Source organism: Zalophus californianus, chromosome 13 (genome assembly GCF_009762305.2).
Source record: "Zalophus californianus isolate mZalCal1 chromosome 13, mZalCal1.pri.v2, whole genome shotgun sequence".
NCBI classification, from domain to species: domain Eukaryota; kingdom Metazoa; phylum Chordata; class Mammalia; order Carnivora; family Otariidae; genus Zalophus; species Zalophus californianus.
The window spans coordinates 8,983,715-9,007,478 of NC_045607.1; the positions used below are offsets into that span (position 1 = coordinate 8,983,715).

The 23,764-nt window shown below is 48.9% G+C and overlaps 1 protein-coding gene across 3 annotated transcripts in view; it reads right to left on the reverse strand.

Annotated features, from left to right (window-relative positions):
- The window catches only part of MVB12B (multivesicular body subunit 12B), a 181,880-nt gene that overhangs the window by 60,096 nt on the left and 98,020 nt on the right, over nt 1–23,764 (reverse strand). For all 3 annotated transcript variants that reach the window (XM_027615789.2, XM_027615790.1, XM_027615791.1), the window contains exon 7: nt 16,078–16,172. In XM_027615789.2, the coding sequence (XP_027471590.1) occupies nt 16,078–16,172 (95 nt within the window). The remainder of the gene's footprint in view (nt 1–16,077; nt 16,173–23,764) is intronic.

Here is a 23,764-nt window from a genome sequence, read left to right on the forward strand (position 1 = left end):
GCTTCTGGGATTATGTAAATCAAGACAAGTCAACTGATGACACCTCTCTTAATAGAATGAGATTATCTGGCCTTTTTTTCCCCCCTTCAAAGAAGAAGAAAGTAGCACAATTTAAACAGTCTGCTCATTTAAGACAACCCGTCCTTCAGCTGTGGAAAATCTGTAGCAATGTGCCTATTGCCATTTGCTTCTCTCAGATATTCTCTCCCCAAAAGGAACTACTTCATGGTACAATTTTGCATTTTTAACTGTATGAATTAGGCATTCTTCATAAATAACAGCTATGTTCTATACACAGGAGCTCCTTTTTATTAGGGACACAGTAATGAACAATGAGCAATGTGTTCTATTATTCTTTGTCAAATCACAAAATGCTACATTAGAATAACGGTGCTGGTCAATGTAATATAGTAGATTAAATTCAACTTCTGTGGAAAAACCACTGTAAAACAGCATGATAAGAAGGCTATAAAAAATTTAATTTTACTCCAAACTCCATCACAAAAAAAATGGTGTGAAAAGTAATTTTGCATAATCAGTACACGCCATCTGGAACAATTAACCGATTTCTATAGAACTATGAGGATCAGTCATATCTGCTTATTAAAGATCAGAAATTATACAAGTAATAAATCCTTGAAAAAACTAAGCGTACTCCCGCCTGTCAACGCTATTTTAACTTCAAATACTGAAGAACGCCTGATAAGGCTGAAAAGAAGAGATTAATATATGCAAATTACATCCAGCATTTAAAATCCCCACAACTGTCTCCGGTTTTCTGTCCCTTATTGCTGCCTTTATGTTTTATTCATACACCAACTCACCTGTCACTTCATAAGCTATAATATTATGGGGGTATTATTAAACAGCATAAAGCCGTGCTTTAATTGGAAAGCTTCATTGCATTTTCCAATTATTTGGAGTAAATTAAAAGCAGATGCACATAGTTTAATAAGGAGTCTAATATCAGTTCCGGGAAATCAAAATTCATTGTCATTACTATGCCGTGATAGTTTTGCAAACTGTACTCAATTTCAGAGGTTTTCAAAAGAAAATCTGTCTATGCAATCTGTTAATTGTCATTTGGTTAATAACTGTTTAAATATCCAAACTACACAGCAGCTTCCTATTAAAAAAAATTAAACTATGGGGTTTATGCAAGCAAACAAATGTGGCGTGCCGCTCCTGGGCTGGACTTTTCAGACTTGCCTGTTCACCTTAAAACAATGGAGGCTGGGAGAAACCCACCCACACGGCAGCTTCCAGCTTCGCCCAGAGGGGAGGACAAAGGATGGAGGGTCTGTAACTTCCCTGAGCGCCAGAGGCTGCAGCGCCATCAGACAGCTCTAGCTGGAAAAGGGCAGGAGCCAGGTTATAAATTGTGTTTTCAGAGGTCTGCGCTGCTCAGCAAAAAATTAGCCTCCAAGTTTTAATTGGTCCACCTCAAATAAATCCTTTTAATGAGTGAATTAACTGATTCAGGACACAAACATGGAAAAATCAAAGAAAGCAAATGTCACGAGCAATTTGTTTTTGAAAAAATTGACCCCTTAAGGGCCGTTCCCTGACTGGTTCTTGGCCCAGGAGCGGAGTGTTCCCGAGGCTCCGGGGCGGGGGGGCGGGGGGGGGCAGCGGCGGCTGGCCACAGTGCCTACAAGTGGGTTGCACTGCAAGACAAAGGGCTATATTCTAAGTCATCATAGATTTAAGGAACTGAATCTGAAAGGCTACTCCTCATAAGGAATCTTGCTCACAGATGTAGTTAGATCATAGCTCTCTGCTGCTACAAGCCGCATACATACAAATACGTGTAGCTAAAGCACTTACAAATGAAAACTCATAGGTATACTCAAACTAGTAACGTAACCTTTTCATTTTCATACTAAGTGACAGACTTTTTCAAATCTTAGGTGTGTAAATTATAATAGGACAAGCAGTAATTGACTTTTAAACTCCACCCACTGTGAGGGCTACAATTAATCTGTTTTCAGCACAAGAACTGTTGCTCTGTAAAGTTCATAACTTGTAGACTCTTTTCCCCAATCCAATTAAAACCCAAGAGTCTTTCTAAAAGGCAACAGCACAGAATGTGCTCTTCATCTCCCGTTTCAAAGGGTGTAGTGACTAACACCCCAATGATCCAAGGCCGAGCCCCTCCAGACCGAAGAGGACACCAAATGCCTGAACATGAGGGCCTTCTGGCAAAGCAATGAGAAACTGTGCTCAAAGATGAAGATAAAAGCAATTCTTGTGCAGTGATCCAAAAAACAGCATCTTTTTTTTCAGAATTACCTGTTTTAATAAAGTAGACACACTGTGCCAACTGAACCATTTAATTATCTGCAAAAATGATGAATCAAAACAATAGTTTGCAGAAATAAATGACTAACCTCTGATTAAAATGTCTGTCCTCATTAAATCCAAATAAAAGGTACAATATCTTTTTTTAAAAAAATGTAGCCTGAAGAGAGGAACAGTTCCTCACCATCAATAGATAGTCTGGTGTCCTCCCATAAGATGGGGACATCTAGGAAAGTCATTCAATCCACTCTCAAACACAGAGAAAGGATGCTTGGTTGCAGCTGTGTCTTCAGTACAGGCCTCAGAGCTTGGGGGCCCCGGGTCTGGCAGGCAGCTTTGGAGCAGGAGACGTGGCGATGTGCTCCGTGGCTGGTAGGACTCTGATGTACCCTTAAGCCAAGTCCTGGCTCACAGATATGTAAGGATTCTGGGGCAAGGAAAGGGCTGGGGTGTGTGTGTGTGGTTTTTTTTTTTTTTCTTCTTTCCTTTTTTTTTTCTCCCCCCACTATGTCCTGGGATAGGAGGGGCAGGGAAGAAAGAGTCACAAACCGAAAGACAAAGACAAAGTCAAACCATTTCAAGGGTGGAACACAGCTATGATCCTTTCTCAATCACAGCTGATTTGATGAGAAGGAATAAATCAGAGGCCGATTTAAACGTTGAGGAATTTGTTTTTAAAATAATTTGACCCAGTAGTAGTAAACTAACATCTCAAGCAGTTACTGATTTCTGACCTGGGATGGAGGGTTTGCCTTATGTTATGCCAAAAAGTCCCCTGTACCGGGCAGGGTCCCTGCCCGTGTGAGCTCCCTTCTGGTTCTTCCTTAGTGAAGCAGCTGCTCCCTCCCCTGATTGCATTTTTAGGTGGGGTGGCGGATGGGGCGGGGTGGTGGTGTCAAACTGTAGGATGAATAAGACCAGTGCTTCCAGAATAATAAGCAGCACTTTACTGGAATAACAGTATTTATGACAGTCATACCCGCTACAGTTTCTGGGGTGCTCATTCAGTACTAGGTACTTCACAAACATTATCTCTGATCCTCAAAACTACAGTAGAGAAAATGAATTGAAATGTCACAGGAACTATCCGAAGTCACACAGCTGGAAAGGGTGGGTCTCAAGAACCAATCGAACAACAGAGATCCTTGAGTGCCTCCTGCCCCCCTAGGCCCTGGGTTGGGTGTCAGGCACATACCAGTGCGTGAGAGGCATCCTTGTGCTAGCCGCCCAGAAGGGATCCTGCACTCCAGCAGAGAACCCGGCACTGAACAAGCTGCTCCCACCAAAGATGGATCCACTTTCTTAGAACTGGGAAACCAATTGGATGGCCAAAGTTTCACAGGAAGGCATCAATTGCCAAGAGGCCTATGGCCAAAGACAGCACAACCGTCTCTGGCAGAATAAGGGTGAATGAGGGCTCTGTCATTCATGAGCCCAAGGACCTTCTGACAGGAGTGACACGGGCGTTTTGTTAGCACAGGGCATACTTAAGGTAAATACGCAGGGCAATGGAACATAAAGATGGGTGTGTTTATTGCCTCTAGGTAGCAAGCGATTAAGTACCTCTAAGTGTGTCACTAGAAGCAACGCTTAGGGCCAACGAGGCAAGCTTTACTCTCTCATTCAAAATTATGGATGTTGTCTCGCCAGTGGATCATGAGATCGTTCATGCTATAAAACAAGTCAGGCATGAGAAGCCGCTCTTTGACAAAGGATCTCAGCCTTGAATGAGAGTTGTGCATCGCTCATTGTCTCAGAGACAATCAAAAGACAAATCTGAGGAAGAAGGAGCCTCCTTCTCTGGGATAAGTGATAAATATATTCCATCCAAATTCTAGGCTGGAGCACTGAGATTTTTTTTTTTTTTTTAACATAAACAGGTGAGGACCATCCTTGGCTATTAACAAAAAGACAGGGAAATGCACTGGGTATTCAGGGCACAAACACCGAACGCACGACAATGCGTGGATTCAAGTATTCTGTCCACAGGAAAGGTGGCTTCAGATCAGAATTTCTTTTGTCCTAATGTTAGCAAATGAATGCATTTCTTCTACCACAAAAGTGAGGAGGCTTATATGGTGTGACGAAGGGTAACTTCTGATCTCATCCCTGAATCCTATGTGGCTGTCCAACTCCACCCCAGGTTCTGCCAATGCCCCCATCTTCACTCATTAAGCCGTCAGGAGTTTAAGTGCCTTCGGCACTCACCTGGAGTATGACCCCATGCCTACCACTGTAAGTCAGCAAGGCTAAAGCTGGGGTGCTCGGCGGCAGCGGCAATGGCAGAAGTTGGGGAGCTGGAACCAGGCAGGAGCGGAATGTGGGCTGGGCTCTGACAGGGAACACGCAGGGTCTGCAATGGCTCCGGAACCTCGGGCTTGGATGCATCCTAGGAGGCCCAACCCAGACAATGATGCTTCAAAGCAGGGGAGGCCCTAAGGTGACTGTCCGTTCAAATCAGTGACCCATCATGGGCACAGCTGAGAAGAGCTGGGTCAGGAGGAGGAGAACAGCTAAGGTTCAGTCCTGATAGGTGGCGGGGGGACTGGGCCACCCACTGTCACCAAAGCGCTAAGCGAAGACCATGGTAAGGGGATACCCAGATGCCCAGACCTCCCCAGACAAAGGTCTCCAACAGCAAGAGCGATGGCAGCCCCACCTACTGATGGGGAGGAGGTTCCTTGAGGATCCTGGAATATTCCCTTTCCTGGTCAGGAAAGCTCTGAGAAGTGGTGGGAGGAGGGGCTATGGAATAGTTGCAATCATAGCAACACACCTATGGCACTTCCCGCGTGCCAGGCATGATTCCAAGCCTCACCAACAAACCACTGTCGTCCCCGTTTAACAGATAAAGAAACTAAGCACAGACAGGGTAAGCCCCTCACCTAGGGCCACTCAGCTTAAGTGCGGGCGCTGCATGCTCATCCCTTCACTGTTCTGCCCAGCAACAGCCAACGGGAGCCATGCCCACTGTTCCAGATGCTCTGTGGACTCGGGAGTTGTCGTCAGCCAGTGTCAAGGGCCTCACGCGGATGGGGTGCCAGAGGGGATTGGTCCAGGGAATCGTCTGAGATTTAAACAACGCTGAGACCTAATATCCCAAGTTAGTCCCAGCGTGACTCACTCTAGGTGTGGGTGCCATTCTCACCTTCAGTTTGACGAGGGGAAGGAAATGGTCACATGCAACCTCAGCTGCATCTTTGGCTCGGGGATTTGGAGCTTAGCAGCTGGATCAGAGGGACCTGGGTTCGAATCTCAGCCCTTTTCCTTATACTAGCAGCAGAACTGTGGAAAGACCCAAATCTCTCAAAAGCTCATTTTTTTTCTATCTGTAAAATAAAACTATTTATAAACATTTATATAAGAGAGATTCGTTTTATAAGGCTTGAGCAGCTGTGCTATACTTATAAAGTAGAGATTATAGTAGTAATGATACAAACTCTAACGGTTTTTTGTAAGGTTTTCTTGGTAAGGATTTATCTCGATTAAATGACAAAATGCATGCAGAGGGCTTACTACAGAGGCTTGTACATGCTAAGTGCTGGAGGAAGGTTAGGTGTTATTAAAATAAATTAATATAATCCATTTTAATAAAAGCAAAAACAACTTCAGCTCCCTAAATGTGTTTAAATTGAAGAAGTTGCGTTAATTATAGCATTTCCCCCTCTCAGCCGCCAGTCTATTAGCGTGAGAGAGAGAGCTAGAAAAAGAAACGGAAAGGCTGATAGGATGTCATCTGCCCTGAGGCAGGTCTGGCCAGCCAGGCTTCTTCATTCAGCCCAGGGAAAGCCTCTGAAGAGAGGCTAAGAGCAGACGAAGAGCGGGGATTCAGTGTGCTTCCCCTGTTCTCAGTACTTCTCTGACCAGGCCTCCAGAAAGGACCCTGCTGCCGGCTCCCAGGCATGCAGCCTGCCGGGAAGGGAAGTACGATGGGCAAATGCAGGCCTATTTCTGCCTGACAACTAGACAAGGACGATAAGCACACGGGGAGAAGGGTGTCAGAAAGCTGGTTTTTCTCGAGTTGTTCCCACGTTCAGGGTCTTCGTGGTCAAGGCGGTGTTTGGATGGGACGCCTGTGAAGTCTGGGCCATAGCTGCACATTTGCTGGTGACACCCTGGGAGCTGGGTATGATCGCTGCCACCTTAGATACTAGACCATGTCTGGCGCACAGAAAGCTTCCGGGAAATATCGTTCTGTTTAACTTACTGATGCTCTTGTGGCCATTATGGACACTGGGAGATTCAAGCATTTAGACCCAGTAAGCTGTTACGGGGCTAGTCAGTGGGAGAATGGGGCCTGAACCTGGCATTCCCAGCTCCTGCCCTGGCTCCTTTCACTGCCCCTCAGCTGCCTTGCTCTTGGGTTTGAGTGGGGGACGTGGGCCATTAAACCAACGCTGCCTAAACTTGGCCTTGCCGAGAAACCAGAGAGAGAACGAAAGCACAGTGGGAGGCTGGCCACCCTTCAAGAGCACCGAAGTATCTGTCACCTAATAATTTTTTAATTTTTTCTTTTACAGTGACGAAACTGGAAAAAGCCTTAACGTTCTCCTACCCACGGAGCACAGGATGAAGCAGAAATGAAAGCCTGGAGCAGAAAGCAGTCCCTCCGCCCCCTTCCCAAGTACTTTTCCTCCAAAAAAACCAAAGGCACATTGGAAGATTTTATAGAAGTTGCCAGCTCACTCTGCCAAGCTCCCCTCCTTCCTGCCCCAAGCTATCATTCTGTCACCCTCCTGAGAGAGGGCTCGTGGGCTGCCAGCCACAGAAAATAGCCCACTTCTAAGTGACGATGCGTGACAGAATGTCTCAGTTTGCAGAGGGTGCCGAGCTGAGCCAGGCCAGAGAGCCTTTATTGTAAGTTTGTTTGGACTGAGGCAGAGATTATCTCCAAACACGCTGATGACAGAGAAGTAATCTTATATATAAAACTATAGAAGAGAGGGCTAAGAAGGTGAAGGCCATGCTGGGCAGGAGCCAGTGTGTCCTGAGTGATAATTCTCCACAAATCTTTGGGCTCCTGCTCTGATCACAGCCCTACAGGGGAGGTGGGTGTGGAGAGAAGGGGGCCATTCCTGCGCTGCTTCACGACTTAGAAAATGTTCTCATACACCCCAGATCCATATACAGCCCCCGGTGCTGGGAAGGTGGCATTCATTAGCGAATCATTTCACAGCTATGAATAACTAGCTTTGAGTGACTTGCCCAAGGCAACGTCACGCGGGACCGTGGCACGGCCCTGGCGGGGGGCCGTTCACATGTGTTGTGTGGTATGCAACCCGTGTGGTCATTCACAGAGGCTCTGGTGGGATGGCCACATGTGCTTCGGACTCCAAATGCCCCATCGGTCACCTGCTGACCCTTCTTCCACCGGCTTCCTGTGGTCCTCGGGAGGGAACATGGGGCTAGACACATGGAAGCTCTCAGGGTCTGCTAAACGGACGGAGGAGTGATTCAAAGAGGATTGAAGGCAGCCTCCTTCCTCAAAGTGCTCACACAGCACGAAGCAGTGTGGGAGTTCACCAGGAAGGGAGCAGCCCCACACAGAAGGGACTCAGAAAAGCTTCCTGGAAGAGGCAGTCTGGGGACAGGCCCTCAAAGATGGATCCACAGAGAAATTAGTTCAATCCGGGCCATTGTGACTGGCAGGGGCAAAGGCACAAAGAGACAAAGGTGAGGACCCAGGAGTGACACAGGTGGTGGGGGGCACAGGTGAAGAGAAATGGAGAGAAGGCACTGGAAAAGTAGAGACTGGCCACCAGACAGCCTCAATGCCAGGCAAGTGAGGTGTGGATAACGCCACTGGCCGTGGACTGGGGCAGGCTGATAAAGGTTTGCTCTTCGGAGTTCTACTTTGGGGAGATGAGTCTGCCACCTGGGCAACTGGACTGAGCATAGATGAGCCATGTCAAGGAAGACGGACAAGTGCGAGGCACCAATGCCTGGTACTGCAGGCCTGAGCACAGCCAGCCCCAAAAACAGGGATGCAGGAAAGCCAAGAGAGGACCACCCTTGACGCTCGGCGCCGGGAGACTTAGCTGGGGCCACTAGCCATGGCTGTGCATCCATACTTGATCTGAAGTAAGATGATCTAGAGCCCAGCGGAGGGGGCTCGGGGTCTCTCTCTCTCTCTCTCTCTCTGTGAGCTCCTAGAGGAGGCCCTTGCAGAGCGGAACACCTCCAGGAGGCGAGAGTTCCCTGAGCGCCCTGTGTGTTTGCCCGCACACGCTGTTCATTAACTTCAGTGACACAGCCATCACGGCGGGTGTATAAAAGCACATCCAATTAGCCAGGCCTACATGAATATTTGCACTCTTAAATCTTTTGCATTTCGAAAGGGTTAAAGCTTATTATTAGCATATAATTTATAGTCCTTTCTCCCAGGAAAGGAATAATGCACAGTAAATGCCACATTCATTTTAATAATACATGTTACAGTCTGTGCCCAACATCTGCACAAAGGTAAAGGAGGCAGATTTTTTTGACATGTCCCACTCTGCCATCTAAACACAGGCTTTTTGTTTCTTAAGTGACGGAAGGTTTAATCAAGAAAGCAGGCAATTCATCAATCGAAACAAGGCAGCGTGCGTGCGCCTGACAGCACACACATGGTTGTGTACAGAGCGAAGCCGGCCACCTGTCAACTGCACCTTTTACATCAGGATCTACAAATACACGATGCGATCAATTCCCCATCCGCTCCCATTCATTTCTTCTTTTTCTTATTATATTTTTCTTTGCACTCGATTTTGTTGTCAGTCAGGGCAAGAATAGATGGATAGACAAGGGACGCATGGCTGTTGGAGGTGATGATAAAAATTTATATGCCTCTAAAATGACTTATTTCCTCCCTGATTTGAGCGCCATTATTATAAATATTTTTTTCGCTTCATTCAGGAATTTCCCCCATCTGCTATTATCTGTGGCTGCGTCAAATGGATGCTTCTCTCTCTCCTGGATCCTTGCCACCCTCCCCCACGCTCCCCCACCAAGTCTCCGACCAGTCCTTGGTGGTTCTGAAAATCCTCGGTGGAGGGCAAAGGGAGGCAGGGGTCTGGATGCAAGGCAGGCAAAGGCCACATAAGCCACACGAACACGTTCACAAAGGACAAAGGCCATGGAGGGGGTGCCTGCGAATGCAGAGGTTGCCTGGCAGTTTTACTTATGGGGGCTTCCGCTGGAAGACACTGGGGTTCCCTCATTTGTGGTTATTGGTAACATCGTCACTCAACCCACACACAGCTGACACTCACCCGAACACAGGGGAAAAGGAGAACCACGGCCACGCGCATGGAAAACACGGACACAGATTCTGCCAGAATATCGTCAACGCTGCGCATGGAGCAGCTGTGGGTTAGAACACCTTATGCAGAAAAGAAAGCCAGTCTTTCTCGAGCACCCTATTGTTTTGGTCTTTTAGCCTTTATTTTCCAGCTTGGCCATGCTTTACGATCACAAAAGTATTAAGTTTACTTTCAATTTTCCAGGTGAGATTCCCCCCCCCCCCAATTAAAAGATAGAAATAATGTAATCACTACAAATGAAAGGAAAATATGTTTATAACTGTTTGGTGTATTGCAGAGGAGTTTTTCAATGATCACACCGTAATATATACAGATCTTTTTTTTTTTTTTTGGTAATAAGATGAAGAGCTGGTGGCAGAAATTTTATCCAATTGGATGAAATATATAAATCATGAATTTCATAATACTGATAATTAAATGTCCATCTTCCAATTTAAATGAGGACTAGATTAAAACTGCATGGAGAAGGCTGATATTCAGAAATCATTAATTATTTTTAATTGCTTTGTGCTTTCCTGGTCTGATGTCAGAGTTACACACGGCTCGTACACGGTTCTGTTTCAGAGGAGATCCTCCTCTTCTCTGCACAAGTCGTTGTGAGCCTAAAGCAACAAGCCCATGGACTCCGGCTTGCCCATGCTCACGGGCTTCCTGGCCCAACATCTTGAAAAGGGACTGGTTTTTAAGAGGGAACAGCTGTGGAGGGCAATAAAAGGGCTTTTCCAGCCATCAGAAGGAACACTGGAAAAAATGAAAAGATTGAGAAAGCCAAAGGCAGGATGACCACACCCCACCCCACCCTGTCTGCTGGGACAGTTCCAGGTTACAGCTTTTGTCCGGGTACAAGTGGGACCCTCTTTGACTCTCAGAAGGGACGGTGTGGGCAATCAATTCCATGGTCAGCCTAACGCTGGTGGATAAATGAAGATGTCAGCAAGGCAATCTGCCGACGGACGAAAGGGAAGGGAAGCCGGACCCCTTAGCTCCCTGCACTGTGTTTCTGCATTGTGGCTCAACCTGAATTCATGAGCTGTTTGAGATTTTTGGTTTTATTACATGCCAGTTCCAATGTGCATTTGCTTAATTTTACTATTTTACACTACTATGCCAATTTTTTCAAAAGGGAGAAAAATAAGTTCTTTGGGAAAAAAAATCTTCACTTGGAGATATAAATCAGTTGATAACAACAAAACAAAAGAATGGCACAGCATGGTTTCCCATACCTATTGCATCCTGTTCATTAAGTAAAACTGCCCTAAAGACAGATAGCAGACATTCCTTGCTCAGGAAAAGCGATCCTGGGCACCTCGGGCTAAGCTGCTCCATATGGGAGCCTCCGACACGGGTGCGTCCTCCAGGTTGGACCGGAGGCCAGGGAGCCCCTCATTCCTGACATCTCCCCTGTCTCCAGTCCTTAAGACACGTGACACCCAACACAAGAACATTTAAGAAACCTCTCACTCAACCACCAAGCGTGTTAGGGGTTCAAACACGAGCAGATCCCCTGATACGTGGGCACCCAGGCTGTCCTCAGACTCACTGAAAAGTGGTTGTTCTGTTGTCCACAGCCTTGTACAGGGCCCTCTTTATGAGGAAGAATTCCATAAAAGGAATAGTTAGGTTCTTCCCAAGCAAGCAGCTTGGTTTTAATCTCATCCATAGAGAGACTGTCCTGATTCAAATCCAGAATCCCCTTTGTCCAAAACCACGCCCACAGCCGCACCCTCCTTTTCTATCCTATATTTTTGTTCGCTCTTATTTTTTTACTTCCATTTTCATTTGGTTAGATGTATTTTTGGAACTGCTTTGTATCTTTCTGGAATAGTTGGACTAGAAATAAATGGTCAGACATCTAGACATCTAAAATAATTCTAAGGGGAACAAAAAGTGTAGGAGGCTGTCGTTCAGGACTACAGCAGAAGACTTTCCAGGACAGAGAATATATATATATATATATTTAAAGTTTATTTATTTAAGAGAGAGAGAGAGAAAGATTGGCGGAGAGAGAGCAAGCGTGCCAGGAGTCGGGGGGAGAGGCAGAGGGAGAGAATCTCAAGCAGAATCTGCACTGAGTGCAGAGCCCGACACGGGGCTAAATCTCATGACCCTGAGATGATGACCTGAGCGGAAATCAAGAGTTGGCTGCTTAACCAACTGAGTCACCCAGGCGTCCCCAGAACAGAGACAGTATTCTTAAGAAGAAAACTAACAGCCCCCGAAAAATCTGACAAGGACTCTCAGGAGTAGGGCTTTGGGGTAGAATCTAGAAAATCAACATGGCCCAAGAAGACACCTCCCAGGAGGTAAGGTCTTAAGTGGGACACACCCATTAGAATGTTGCCAGGAAAGCGTGAGCCCATGAGCTGCCATTTATCAAACATAAAAAAAAAAAAAAGTGGTTTGCCAACTCTAACATACGTGGATAATAGAGTGAGCCAAACCAGGCACATACCCTTCGATTTCTATCTCCTCTTTCAAGGAAAATCATCCTCAGGCCCTAACAAGAAGAGCGATATGGTAACGTGGGGTGTGAGGAACAAGACAGGTGAAGATGTGGCCCAAGCAGCGGGGCTCTCGCGCCCAGTCCACATCTGTACCACCGCAGTGTTAGACTGGTGGTCAGTGGTCTTTGGGGTACATCAGTGGACAGGAGATTCCAGTAACTGGACAATAAGGAAAAAACCCCCATATTTTCTAAAAGGACCATAGAAAAATTATTGATCTGTGGCCTGGAAGTGACTTCCACTAGAATTCGGAAGCCTGCTGGGAGTCAGGAGGCTTGGGAGCACTGAGAAAAGGCAAGGTGACCACAGGGCCCAGCACGGCTTACTAAGAGCATGCCAAATGAGCTTAGGGTCTAAACTTTTCTTTTTTCTAAGATTGATTTATTTATTTGAGAGCGAGCAGGGGGAGGGGGGCGGAGAATCCTGGAGCAGACTCTGTGCTGAGTGTGGAGCCCGACGTGGGGCTCAATCCCAGGACCCCGAGGATCATGACCTGAGCTGAAACCAAGAGTTGGGCACTTAACTGACTGAGTCAAACAGGTGCCCCCAAACTTTTTATTATAAAAGTAACACTTGCCAACATACAGAAATGAGATACCGCAAAGAAGGAAAAAAGAAGAAAAGAGCAGGAAAGGCTGGTGAAAACCACTATAAACACCTTGGTGGGTACCTTTCCAGACCTTTGGATTTTTTTTTTTTTTTTTTTTTGCAGTGGGCAGGGGAGAGAGAGAGAGCATGTGTGCAAGCAGGGGGAAGAGCAGAGGGAGAGGGACAATCTTAAGCAGACTCCACACTGAGCACAGAGCGTGACGCAGGGCTTGATCCCACAACCGTCAGATCACGACCTAAGTGGAAATCAAGAGTCGGACGCTTAACCGACTGAGCTGCCCAGGTGTTCCTGGATATTTTTTGAAATGCGACCACATTGCACATTCTGGTTGTCACTTAACAACATTCACCCACACCTTCTTATCCAAATCATTATTTTTTGATGCCTAAAGAGTTAAGGCATCAAATGTAAGAATGTTTCATAATTTAACCCTTTGCTTTTGTTTTGGGCATTTAGGAGACCCACCCCCAAACTCCTTTCCTGAGTATTATTTTTAAGCAGCAGCAGTGCTCATCCCTGAGGGTAAATCCTTCTGTACACCTGTAAGTATTTTTCAGAAGAGATTCTTACCGGCAGACGCATGAGGATCAAAGGTGGGCTTTATGGCGGTGTGATAGGGTACAAAGTGGCACGGCAAGGGACATGAGCTTCTCAGGATTTCAGCACTGAGTTAGCAGAAGCCCCTCACCCCACTTCTGTGAGCAAGAGAGAACTGTTGGCTGAACAGTTGGCACATTTTGGTCAATGGAACGCGTCTGTACCCCAAATGGCTGGATGGGTATGAACATGAGCTCAGTTGGACAAGGGAGGACCTCGCAGAGATAGAAGGGCTGGTCGGAGGTGGTGGTCCCAGACACCGGAGGTACTGGAGCAGCACCTCAGGATGATCACCTGCCCCAGAGGTCATAGAGGGTATTCCTGGGCAGGGCAGACACTGGGCTAAAGGCTCTCCTTCCTTCTTCCCATAAACAGCTCATGAGCACCTCTGCATCTCCTCCCCTTACTTCAGCAACTCTAAGCACTGTCTCTCCCTCTGGAGGCCTCCGTGAGAGGGATAGAAGAGGGGCTAGACTAACGGGTATGCCTTTGAGAAAACATCAAAAAGTAAATATTACTTTAATAACCATACATACAAGTTAAACGTGGGCTGCTCGCTTTTCAAATTGCATAGTTTGGAAATCTACTTCTCTTCGGAAGGGCCTGCCCGTGAAGGGAGCCGTCATTAAATGTTTCCAGGAACGAACCAGAGCACACCAGGAGTCTGCACCAAAGGCTCAGCCGTGAAGCCTGCAGCGGACGGCGCCAGAGCCGGTTCGCAACAGTCTGAAACTTTGTTCCATCAGCAGCAGAGCTCCAGCTACCGTGCATCCGGCACTGGGCAAGGGTGAGGGCCTGGGGCACACTTCTGCCTTGACTGTTTTTGGAATAAACCACTGGAACCTTAACTATGCAATCCCAAATTGAGACGTGCCACTCCATGCCAAACGCTGTTCATGGGGGGCAGGGGGAAAGAGGTGGTCTCTGTTCCCTTCTACCAGAACGGCTCGCAGGCAGGCAGCCGGTGGGGGGGTGGGGTGGGCAGGCTTCCCAGCTGCACCATGGTTGCCCAGTGCTGAGCTTGCAGGCCTTATGGAGCCAGCAGGCCCTGCGGGCTCTTTCTGGCAGGCTTCCCACAAAGCAGTCTTGGACCCTGGTGGAGCAATTTGGTGCCTGCAGCCGCTGAGGAGCTGGAGGCTGCCTGCTGCCGGGGGGCAGCCTCCACTACCTCTGTTTGGAAGATAAAATCCGACCGACTGCCACTTACATAAATGTAACAGGAAGTTTCTGAATGGCTTCCCCTGTGTCTTGAGGCTGTTACCTTGGTGTTGCTAAACTCACAGCTGAAATGAACCCAGACAACACCTCATCAAAGCCGCGGGGCGAGGAAGCAGTGGTCCACAGGCAGACAGGAACATTCCTGCCAAACCAGAGGCGATTTCGCTCTGTGGGCCCTTTTCTGCAGAAATGTCAACAGCTGGGAAAGGCATCAGAGAATCCAGGTAAGGCGGGGGGAGCTGAACACCATGGCCGGAAAAAGGTTTGCAAGATGGAGGGAAAAAGGCATCTGCTTTGATTGAGCTTTCCTCCTGCGAATTCGGAACGGGGCCGCCCTGCTGGGTTTCGCAGACCTGTTTTGCGCCTCTATGCCACGCAGCATCTGGGGAAATAGTCAGCTTTTGTACAAAATAGGTCATCTTTCCACACTTGTTATGCTCCTTGTCTACTTTGCTGAAATAGCCACAGCACAAAAGAAATTCTCCCTGGAGGTGCTTTTCTGAGACAACGCGCTCCCTCTGCCCTTTCGGGAGCCGGGCTCCTGGAGGGGGGCCAGGGCTTTAAGGCGTCCCGGGTCTTCCCTTTCCCCCACCCAGAAATGGAAAAATTGGCTTTTGCTTACACTTCCAAACCTATTAGGGAGTGATCATAACAAGAGAAACTGATACTGACATGAATTATACCATTGTTCTATTTCATCTATTTAGTAACCCCAAGTTGCAATTTTTAGAAAAAAGATTACCTTTTAAATAACGGATTCATTATGGTACATGAATGAGTGCCATGTTCCCATGTTCAAAACGTCACTCACCATTAAGGGCGTGCGCTGGTAAGTGGCACTGATTTGCCACTTCCCCCTTAGCTACAAATGCCCCTGAGTGGAGGCTGAGGATAATCGGAGGTGAGCCTGTGGGTTTCCCCGGCTCTTAGAGGGTCACCTGCGCTGCCAGGCACCTAATGAATCTCCACTCTGCAATCAGGCCTGTAAGCGCTCCCCTCCCTGGGTGAAGGTGGAAAGGCAAACTCGCACTGCTGAGGTCCCTGCCGAGGTACCACCATCCATTTCAAGGCCGAGTTCAGAAATCACAGACCCTTATGATGGGGGCGGGAGGGGAGACTGCCCGTGTCCCTTCTGGCCACAAACCTGGCTTTGGGAAATGAGAGGTGAGGACAGACCTGGACACAGGCTGGTGAGCGGGCTGGGCCTCAGCTCCGTGCTGCTCCCGAGACCCCATGGGAAACCCGCCCTGGCTCTGGCAGGTGAACAATGCAGTGACTATTCTCTGGAAACCACCCTTCAAGCTCATGAAATCCACACATTGTTTTTCATCATTAGTTTCAAAATGCGCTGAGTATCTGGCCCTTCTTTAAGCGCTGAGGTGACACAAAGGAAGGAAAGGGCTGATCTCTGCAGGGGACAGGCCCCTTGCAGGGTGAAAAAGAGACCTAAGACAGATGCCATTCGAAGCCAGGAGACACGCAGAGGGAGATGGTGCCCGGGACACAGACGCGGTAGCTGGCCATGAGCAGAGGCCCCACGTACCTGATATGGCATACAGATTGGAGTGCTGGTACTCGTAGTCAGCCCGAGTGCTGTTCCTGCCTCGGAAGGTAGCAGGGAGCGTTAGTGAGATGTGCCTAAGAGAGAGAGGAGAAAGGAGGTTACAGGGCACACAGAGCACTCCCCAAGTCTCCAAAAGCACCCGCACCACCAACAGCTGCCGCAGCACAGAGCAGGAGGAGGGGGCGCCCTGGTGAGCGGGGGGGGGGGGGGCCCAACAGCTCGAATCCCCCCAAGGAATTCAGAAGTTTCCAGACATCAGCAACCACCTTTTTCAATTCCAAGAGGAACATTCAAGTGGAGGAAAGGGTTTCCCAAGCCTTATGGCATGTGCGAGGTGCTTCAAGGAGGTCAGCAACTTAGTCTAGATCTCTGCCCACTGGGCAAAATACACCGATAGGAGCAGAACATGTGGGCCCTGAACAGGAGCCCTGGTGTGTTCTGCCGTCTTCCTTCCATTATCCATCAGATGGCTTTCATTCCTGTCTCGCAGGGCCGCTGAGAACAGCGCAAGAAGCACTTTGTGAATGAAGGTGTTGAGTATCATTACTACCACGTGAGTCCAGGAAAACGAACAAGCACTGAGAATCAGAATGGCATGCTCTTCTGAATTGCTATGTCTGCATGTTCGCCCTCTGGCAGGAGCACACAGTAGGTGCTCAGGAAATCACCTTCAATCAGTCCAGCACGGTCTTTTTATGGCACAGGTGCTGGCCATTAAAGCTCACAGTGCCCACAGAGCCTAAATGAGTATTCGATCAAAGTAAAAAAGCCATTTGGTGTGGTCATCAGCTGCCTTTAGCCAATGCAAAAAAGATTAAAAGGGTAGGAAATATATTTCAAAACCAACAGGTCTGGGGGATAAAACAACAATAAAGCCTCTTACTGGTAGAACTGGGGACTGGCTTGAACTAGCTCAGTAGCCTGAGTTTTGGCAGCACTCAGTCATCTCCAAAAGGGAAAAGACCGAGGAAGGGAGCATTTGTTACAAGTTTTATGTTGTACATGCTGCCTTTTTTTACACAATAGGTGCATGACCTCTAGGAATGACTCCTGTACGTACAAGTCTCCCGGGAGGGAAGGTTCTCTAGGCAAGACCTATTCCCACAGAGTCTCTCGGTGACAAGATGAGCACCAAAGGCTGTAAAGGCATTTGGTTTGCTGGGCTGCAGCGTGAGCACTGAGGCAAACACCTGTGTGACAGAACAGCCTGGCTCAACCGGGTGGCCAGTGTGTGGTGGGGGGGTGGCTTGCCAAGCACTGGCTGGACTCAGGGCTGGGGGCAGGGGGCACCAGCAGACCCAAGCACAGGGAGACTCCAACACGTGTGGAGTGAATCTGAGTGTCTGCTCATTACTGATGCTAACGAAGGATGCAGAGATGAGCTCCCTGAAGGAGCTCCCAGGCTACAGGGGATCGAGGTCCAGAAATAAACCACCAGATGCAACAGGACATGCACCTGGGTGCTGAGTGAGCACAAGAGTTCTGATAAAGGGGCCAGGGTTCTAGGGACACCTTCTCAGAGGGGGACACGGGTACTGATGGAGTAAAAGGGACTCGCTGGGTGGTCAGAGAAAGCCAACACTCTGGCATAGGGTCAGGGTACGCGTGGCAGCAAGGCAAGGCTGGAAAGGCAGGCTGGGGCCAGGTTGGAACGGACACCCCCCACTGCCAAGCTGCAAGACTTGATCCCCTAGGACGAGGGTTGCTAACTCTGTCCCGCCCACATCACAGCACAAACGAGGGCACAGCGCAACACGGAGTCAGAGCCATGACCCTGGGGAGTCCAGGTCGGTGGGCCTGGGGTGTGGCCAGAAATCTGTCTTTAACAAGTTCCAGCAGTGACTCTGAAGGCTGGCCAGGTTTGGGACCCTGAGAGGGTAAGGAGCAGCTGCAGAAGGGTTTTACACAGTTGATCAACGCCTCTGACCATGGCACTTAGTCAATGAAGCTGAGCAAACAGAAGAATGAATTATTGACTGTGGCTGTGGTTGAGCAGAGCTAAAATGATGATAGGTGACCCCGCAGAGGGTGCCCGCTGTGTGCCAGGCCTCGGGGGAGGCAGAGCTCACGCAGTCTCTTCTGGCTCCTCGCGCTGCCCCTACAAGGCAAGCGTAGGGCCCGGTGCAAACTGAGAATGCGAGGCCCTGGTTCAAACAGTCAAAATTTCGAGATGCTGACACACAGCAGTATGCCGAATGTGGGGCCTTCAGAGCCTGGGGTCTTCAGAGCCTGGGGCCTTCGGAGCCTGGGGCCTAGAGGGCCAGTGCTGGCTGCACACCCATGAAGCTGGCTGAGGGGGACGCTGTTATTGCACCCATCATTCCACAGTGAGGGAATTTCCAGAAGCCAGGGAAGAACTACGCTGCAGGGCGGCCATACCTTGAGATTTCTAAGTCTTGAAGGCACTTTCAAAAGGTGCATCCAACCAAACTAAGGGCATCACACATCTGTGCAGTGCGGTGGCCCCTCCAGAGGCTGGAGGCATTCAGGAAGGCTTGTGGACAAGGTGGGTGTTAGCAGAACTTTGGAAGACAGGCAGACCTGGGTGGCAGCAAAGACGCCAAGCAGAAGCCAGAAGAGAAAACAGGGTCGGCCCACCCGTTCAGTGGTTAAAGAGGGGCTGAGAGTCTGGCAGGAGAAAATGCAGATGGGGCCTCAGGGTGGCAGGACAGCAGGGCCCCTATGTGCACCGAGCTCACCCTGCAGCGGGGTGGGGGGGAGGGGCATGAAAATACCCACAAAGTTACAGGAACACTTGCTTACAAATGGGAAAGCAGGAAGTGCTGTGTGTGGGGAGAAGTGAGGACCTCTGGGCAGGGAGGACGGGGAGCAGGGCTCCAGACTCTGTAGTGAGCCTCCTATATGGCAGGAAGTGTGGTGGAGGGAGGACCTGGAAGGAGGCTGGAGTGGCCAGAGCCTGAAGGCCAGGAGAGGGTGTGGGACCAGGCAGAAGAGGGCTGCAAGGCCACAGCACAGCGGGGCCCTGCATGAGCTCTGACTTGATCCAGAAGGATTTTTAAGCAGAGATGTGAAAAGATCCAGTTTGCAATTTTAAAAGATTGTCTGCGTGTGGGAAAGTGAGGAAAAAAAACGGCAATGCCATGGGAGACTGAGATGGAGCAGCAAATTACAGTGGGGATTCTCGTGAAACTGCAATTATTGAGCACTTACTGTGTGTAGACCCTTCACAGTTCCTGCCAAAGTGTCCTGCTGCAACCCTCTGAACAGTTTGGGGGAAATTCTATGGTACACAAGACTTAAAAACGAAGGATATACCAGAGAAACCAAGGTGCCTGGCTCCTTAGCTGCCCTGCCCAACGTGGACTCCCTGGTCTCAACTTTTCCTGCTTCTCTGGGACATCCGATTGTGCCTGGCAGACGCGATCTGCAACCCTCCCTCCCTTGGCCAGCCTTTCTTCCTTGCAGATGGTCCTTTCTGGCCTCTCCTCCAACTTTTTAAAAAAGTTGCTGTTTGTGCGGGTTCTGCTTGAGCTCTCTCCTCATTCCACATGCCTTCCCGAGGCAACCTCATCCCCAGCCATTCCCTGACTTTAGCTGTCCGCACACACCAGCCCACCTTCCGTGTCTCTTGCACTGCTTACTTCTCCCTCTACCCGGAAGAGGGAAAATCCTGTAAATCTATGAATATGCCGTGCATTGTTCATACCTTAGCCTGACTCTTTATCCAGGCTGCTCCCCTTCCTAGAATCTCCATTTATTCCTTACCTACACTCCAAACTCCTATTCATCCCTCAAGACCCCACCCAAGCATACCTTCTTTGGTGGAAACTTCCCTGGGCTTGTCCCAGGCTCACTGGATGCCTGCATGTCCCCTCTCTCTCTGGTTTGCACAAAATACTTGAAGCATTTGATACAAGCCTGTCTTCCTAACATGACTGTGACCTCCTCAAGAACAGGGTCAAAGCTCACCAATTTTGGACCCCATTTTCTAGGACAATTTTTGACCTGGAGTAGATGACAATTGAACATGTGTTGACCAAATCAGGTGTTGTACCTACTCCATCAAGACCTCTGGATCTTTTTGATATAAACTGCCAGAGCGTCTATGACTCCATTTCTGCCCATGTGTGTTTTTGCCAATCAGACTCAAGTGGTCTCTGTATTATAACAGGCATCCCACTCCTCTCTGCTCTGGAAGAAAACAGGTATGATGTAAGAAGGAATCAGTGGTGGTGACGGGGAATTTACGGGAGGTGGTGGGGGTGGGTGGGAGAGAGAAAAAGAAAGTTTCTGATCTCCTACAATGTGTGGTTGATAGAGTACATGTGAAATTAACAGCATTCGAGTCGCAGACCCGACTGTATCTTAGACAGAGTCATTGCTCAGCAGGAATGGGGTGAGCTGAAATGAAGTCACCCTGTACTCCAGCTCTAGCCACTGCTGTAGGAGGGTATGAGGCAGCACCCAGAGAGAAGAGAGGCCCCCGGCCAGGGACAGCTTTAGGGAGAAAAGTTCGCTACGCTGCAAAGAGCTGCTTTTCACTTCATTGTTCGGACACAGGAAGGAGGGATGTGGGGGTGGGGGGACGAAAAGGCACAGCAAGGCCTCCCGTAATGAGAATGGCCAGTTGGGGCCGAGGGGACAGATAACCTGTGGTTAAAGAGGAAGAACAAGTCACCTGCTGAAGGAGAAGCGGCCCAGGGGCACTGCAGCGTCAGATTAACCGGAAAATGACAGACGACAGGAACCAGGGAGGCTCTGCAATGAGCAGAGCCTCAGAGTGAAAGGCGATTCTAGTTCCCCGGGAGGGGGGAGGGGACCCCGTGCCAGGCACTGGTCTGGGTTCCTTCATGGACACCCCTCACCTCACCCTCTCGGCAACCTTTTCCGATAGGAATAAACTCCATCTGATAGAACAGGGAACAGGCGCCTTCAGAAGTAAAGCTGACACACAGAAAGCTGGGAATTAGTGAAAAGCTTCGTCCACGTGTCCTCTGGGGGTTATTACTATTATCCGGAAATTGCCCTGTTGTATCATCTTGACTCTCAGGTATACAGAGTGAGGACTGCATGGTCCATCCTGAGACCCCTTTGAAAGCGATGACGACAAGGACTCAGCATCTCGGTCACTTACTAGCTTGATGACCCCGGCAAGCAGGCCACAGTCCCTCTGGTATCACGTCACGAAGGGAAAAGCAACAGAATGGGACAACCCACGGCCCAGCCACATGCCCAGGAAGGCAGAGCAGTGGTGGCAGTTAACAGCACCGACCCTAGAGTCAGCCTGACATAGGTTCAAGTCCCAGCACCACCCCCCTGGAGCTGGGTGCCCTTCAGGGACAGCATGTTGCCTCATCATGCACACCTCGCTACCAGGCTGAGCAGACAGCACAGAACCAGGCGTGTGGTGGGCATGCAGAAGTAGAATGTCTGTTATAATTTCACATACAGCTCCTATTCTGATTCTTCCCACTCCTGCCATTATTTTAGCGCCCCACGTGTGAGGGCCTCAGTCCAGGACCGTGACAGAACCTGCTGGTCCCTCCCTCTGCATTAGAATGAAATCCAACTGCCCTATGGTTCGGAGGTCCTGAGAGCTCCAGCCCATCCCTTCTCACCGAGCTTGTCTCGTTCACGGTCCTTGCACTCACATGCTCCAACCTTACCAGCTCCCTGCACTCTCATTCCTGCCTCAGGGCCTTTGTACTTGTTCCCTCTGCCTTAAACACTCTTCCTCCAGCTCTCCAGAAGCTGGCTCCTCCCATAGGCAGGCCAACCCCTAGATGCCTGCTGGGGCACCCTGCCTCCAGTCACTCTTACTACACCCCACTTTCCTCTCTGCAGACCCTGCCAACTCTACTGACTGGTTCACAATCACCAGCACATGATCTCCACTACACTTTCCACCATATCCCCAGAGCCTAGAACAGTGCCCTGCACACGTTGGGCACTTAAAATATGAGAGCCCTGGAAGATCACCTAATACCTGAATGAATGAGTGAATCCCACTGACTTGTACTTTGAGATAATTTGGGGAAACTTACGTGAAAACTTCCCACTTGTCTCTTTCTCATCCCCAGGACAGGGCTGGTTAACTGGAAAATGCAGCTATTTCTGACTCATGAATATTTTTACATAAACAGTAAATACATTCATCATGGCATTGCTTATAATGCCAAAAACCGGAGTCAGATCTCAAACAATAGGGGACTGGTTAAAAAATTATGGTACAACTGTCTGACAAAATATTTTACAGTCATTTGAAATACTTTAGAAGACTAACAGCCAGAGCCCATGCCTGTTACTGTAGCATCTAGCAAGAAGAGATACAAAATCCTCATTTTCACACTTGGGAGCTGTGATTGGTTAACCCAGCACCTTGGCTCCTTTCCCACAGCCTAGTCGTCTAAAGGGATTAAAGGAACATGCGATTCATAATGCTGGGTGTTGCCGGCAGAGGAAAGAAAGAAGAAGCCAGGCACTTGGGCAGACCGTGGACCCTAGATGCTCAGCCCTTCTGACGCGCCCAGTCCAGAGGTTTCTAAGAACGAGCAGGTACTCTATGGCTTCCAGCCACACTGAGCAGTCTAAGAGTGTGACGGCTGCTGGGGCCCCGTGGACAACAAGTTTGGCGAGGTCATTTCAATGGGCCCCAAAGTTGTTGATTACTCCGTAAGCAGAGCCCTGTTTTTTAGATTTTAAGAGAGTTCATAAAGATCACCAGCAGGCCAAGAGATAGACCTAAGGACTCAGGAAACCATCTCGACCTAGGGAGGCACCTAGAGATGAAGACTTTCTAGTATCATCCCCAGCAGGCCTCAGACCATTGGAACAAACTGACCATCAGAGGCCAACAATGTCTGCCACTTGACTCAAATGATGGCTTATTATTCCAAAATCTGTCTGGTCACTGGAGAATTCCAGGGAGAAGAGCCCCTAAATCTTAGGGGGAGCTGTACCAAGCTCTCCTCCCCATTCCCTATGCAGGGGACAGCCCAGAGGACACGGGCATGCCCTGCTGAGCGATCACCACCCTCCATAGGAGGGACGGGCTGTTGTGTAACAAATAGGTCAGCATCACACAGGCTGCTGACAACGGCTCTGGCTAAACAGATGCTGAGGGAAATTTCATTTTTTTCCCCCCCAGTCAGTTTTAGGCACCTTATTCAATTAACATGGCCACTAAGCTGCAGACAGCTCCATATAAAAGCCCTTCAGTTATAGAAGACATTTTATTAGGTGACAATAGTTGCCAGTACGATTTATTTCCTTTGATGGGGTTCTGCTTTTTCCTTGTTAATTTAAATCTGTATTTTCTAGTGCTGATTCCAGGTCTGTGTGAATTTTTAAAATGTTACCATTAATCTTCTGGACCCAGTGGCCACATATAATGAAGATGGCTCTGCCCAGGCAGTGGTGATGCCTGATGTCCCCTCAAACTGTCACAGGGCAGCATGGAGGGAATGGGGGCTGGTAAGGCAGAGGCAGACTCATGGTTAGAGATGCACATCACTTTCATCTCTCACCTTTTTTTTTTTTTTTAAGATTTTATTTATCTGACGGAGAGAGAGACAGCGAGAGAGGGAACACAAGCAGGGGGAGTGGGAGAGGGAGAAGCAGGCTTCCCGCGGAGCAGGGATCATGGGATCATGACCTGAGCTGAAGGCAGACGCTTAACTGCCTGAGCCACCCAGGCGCCCCTATC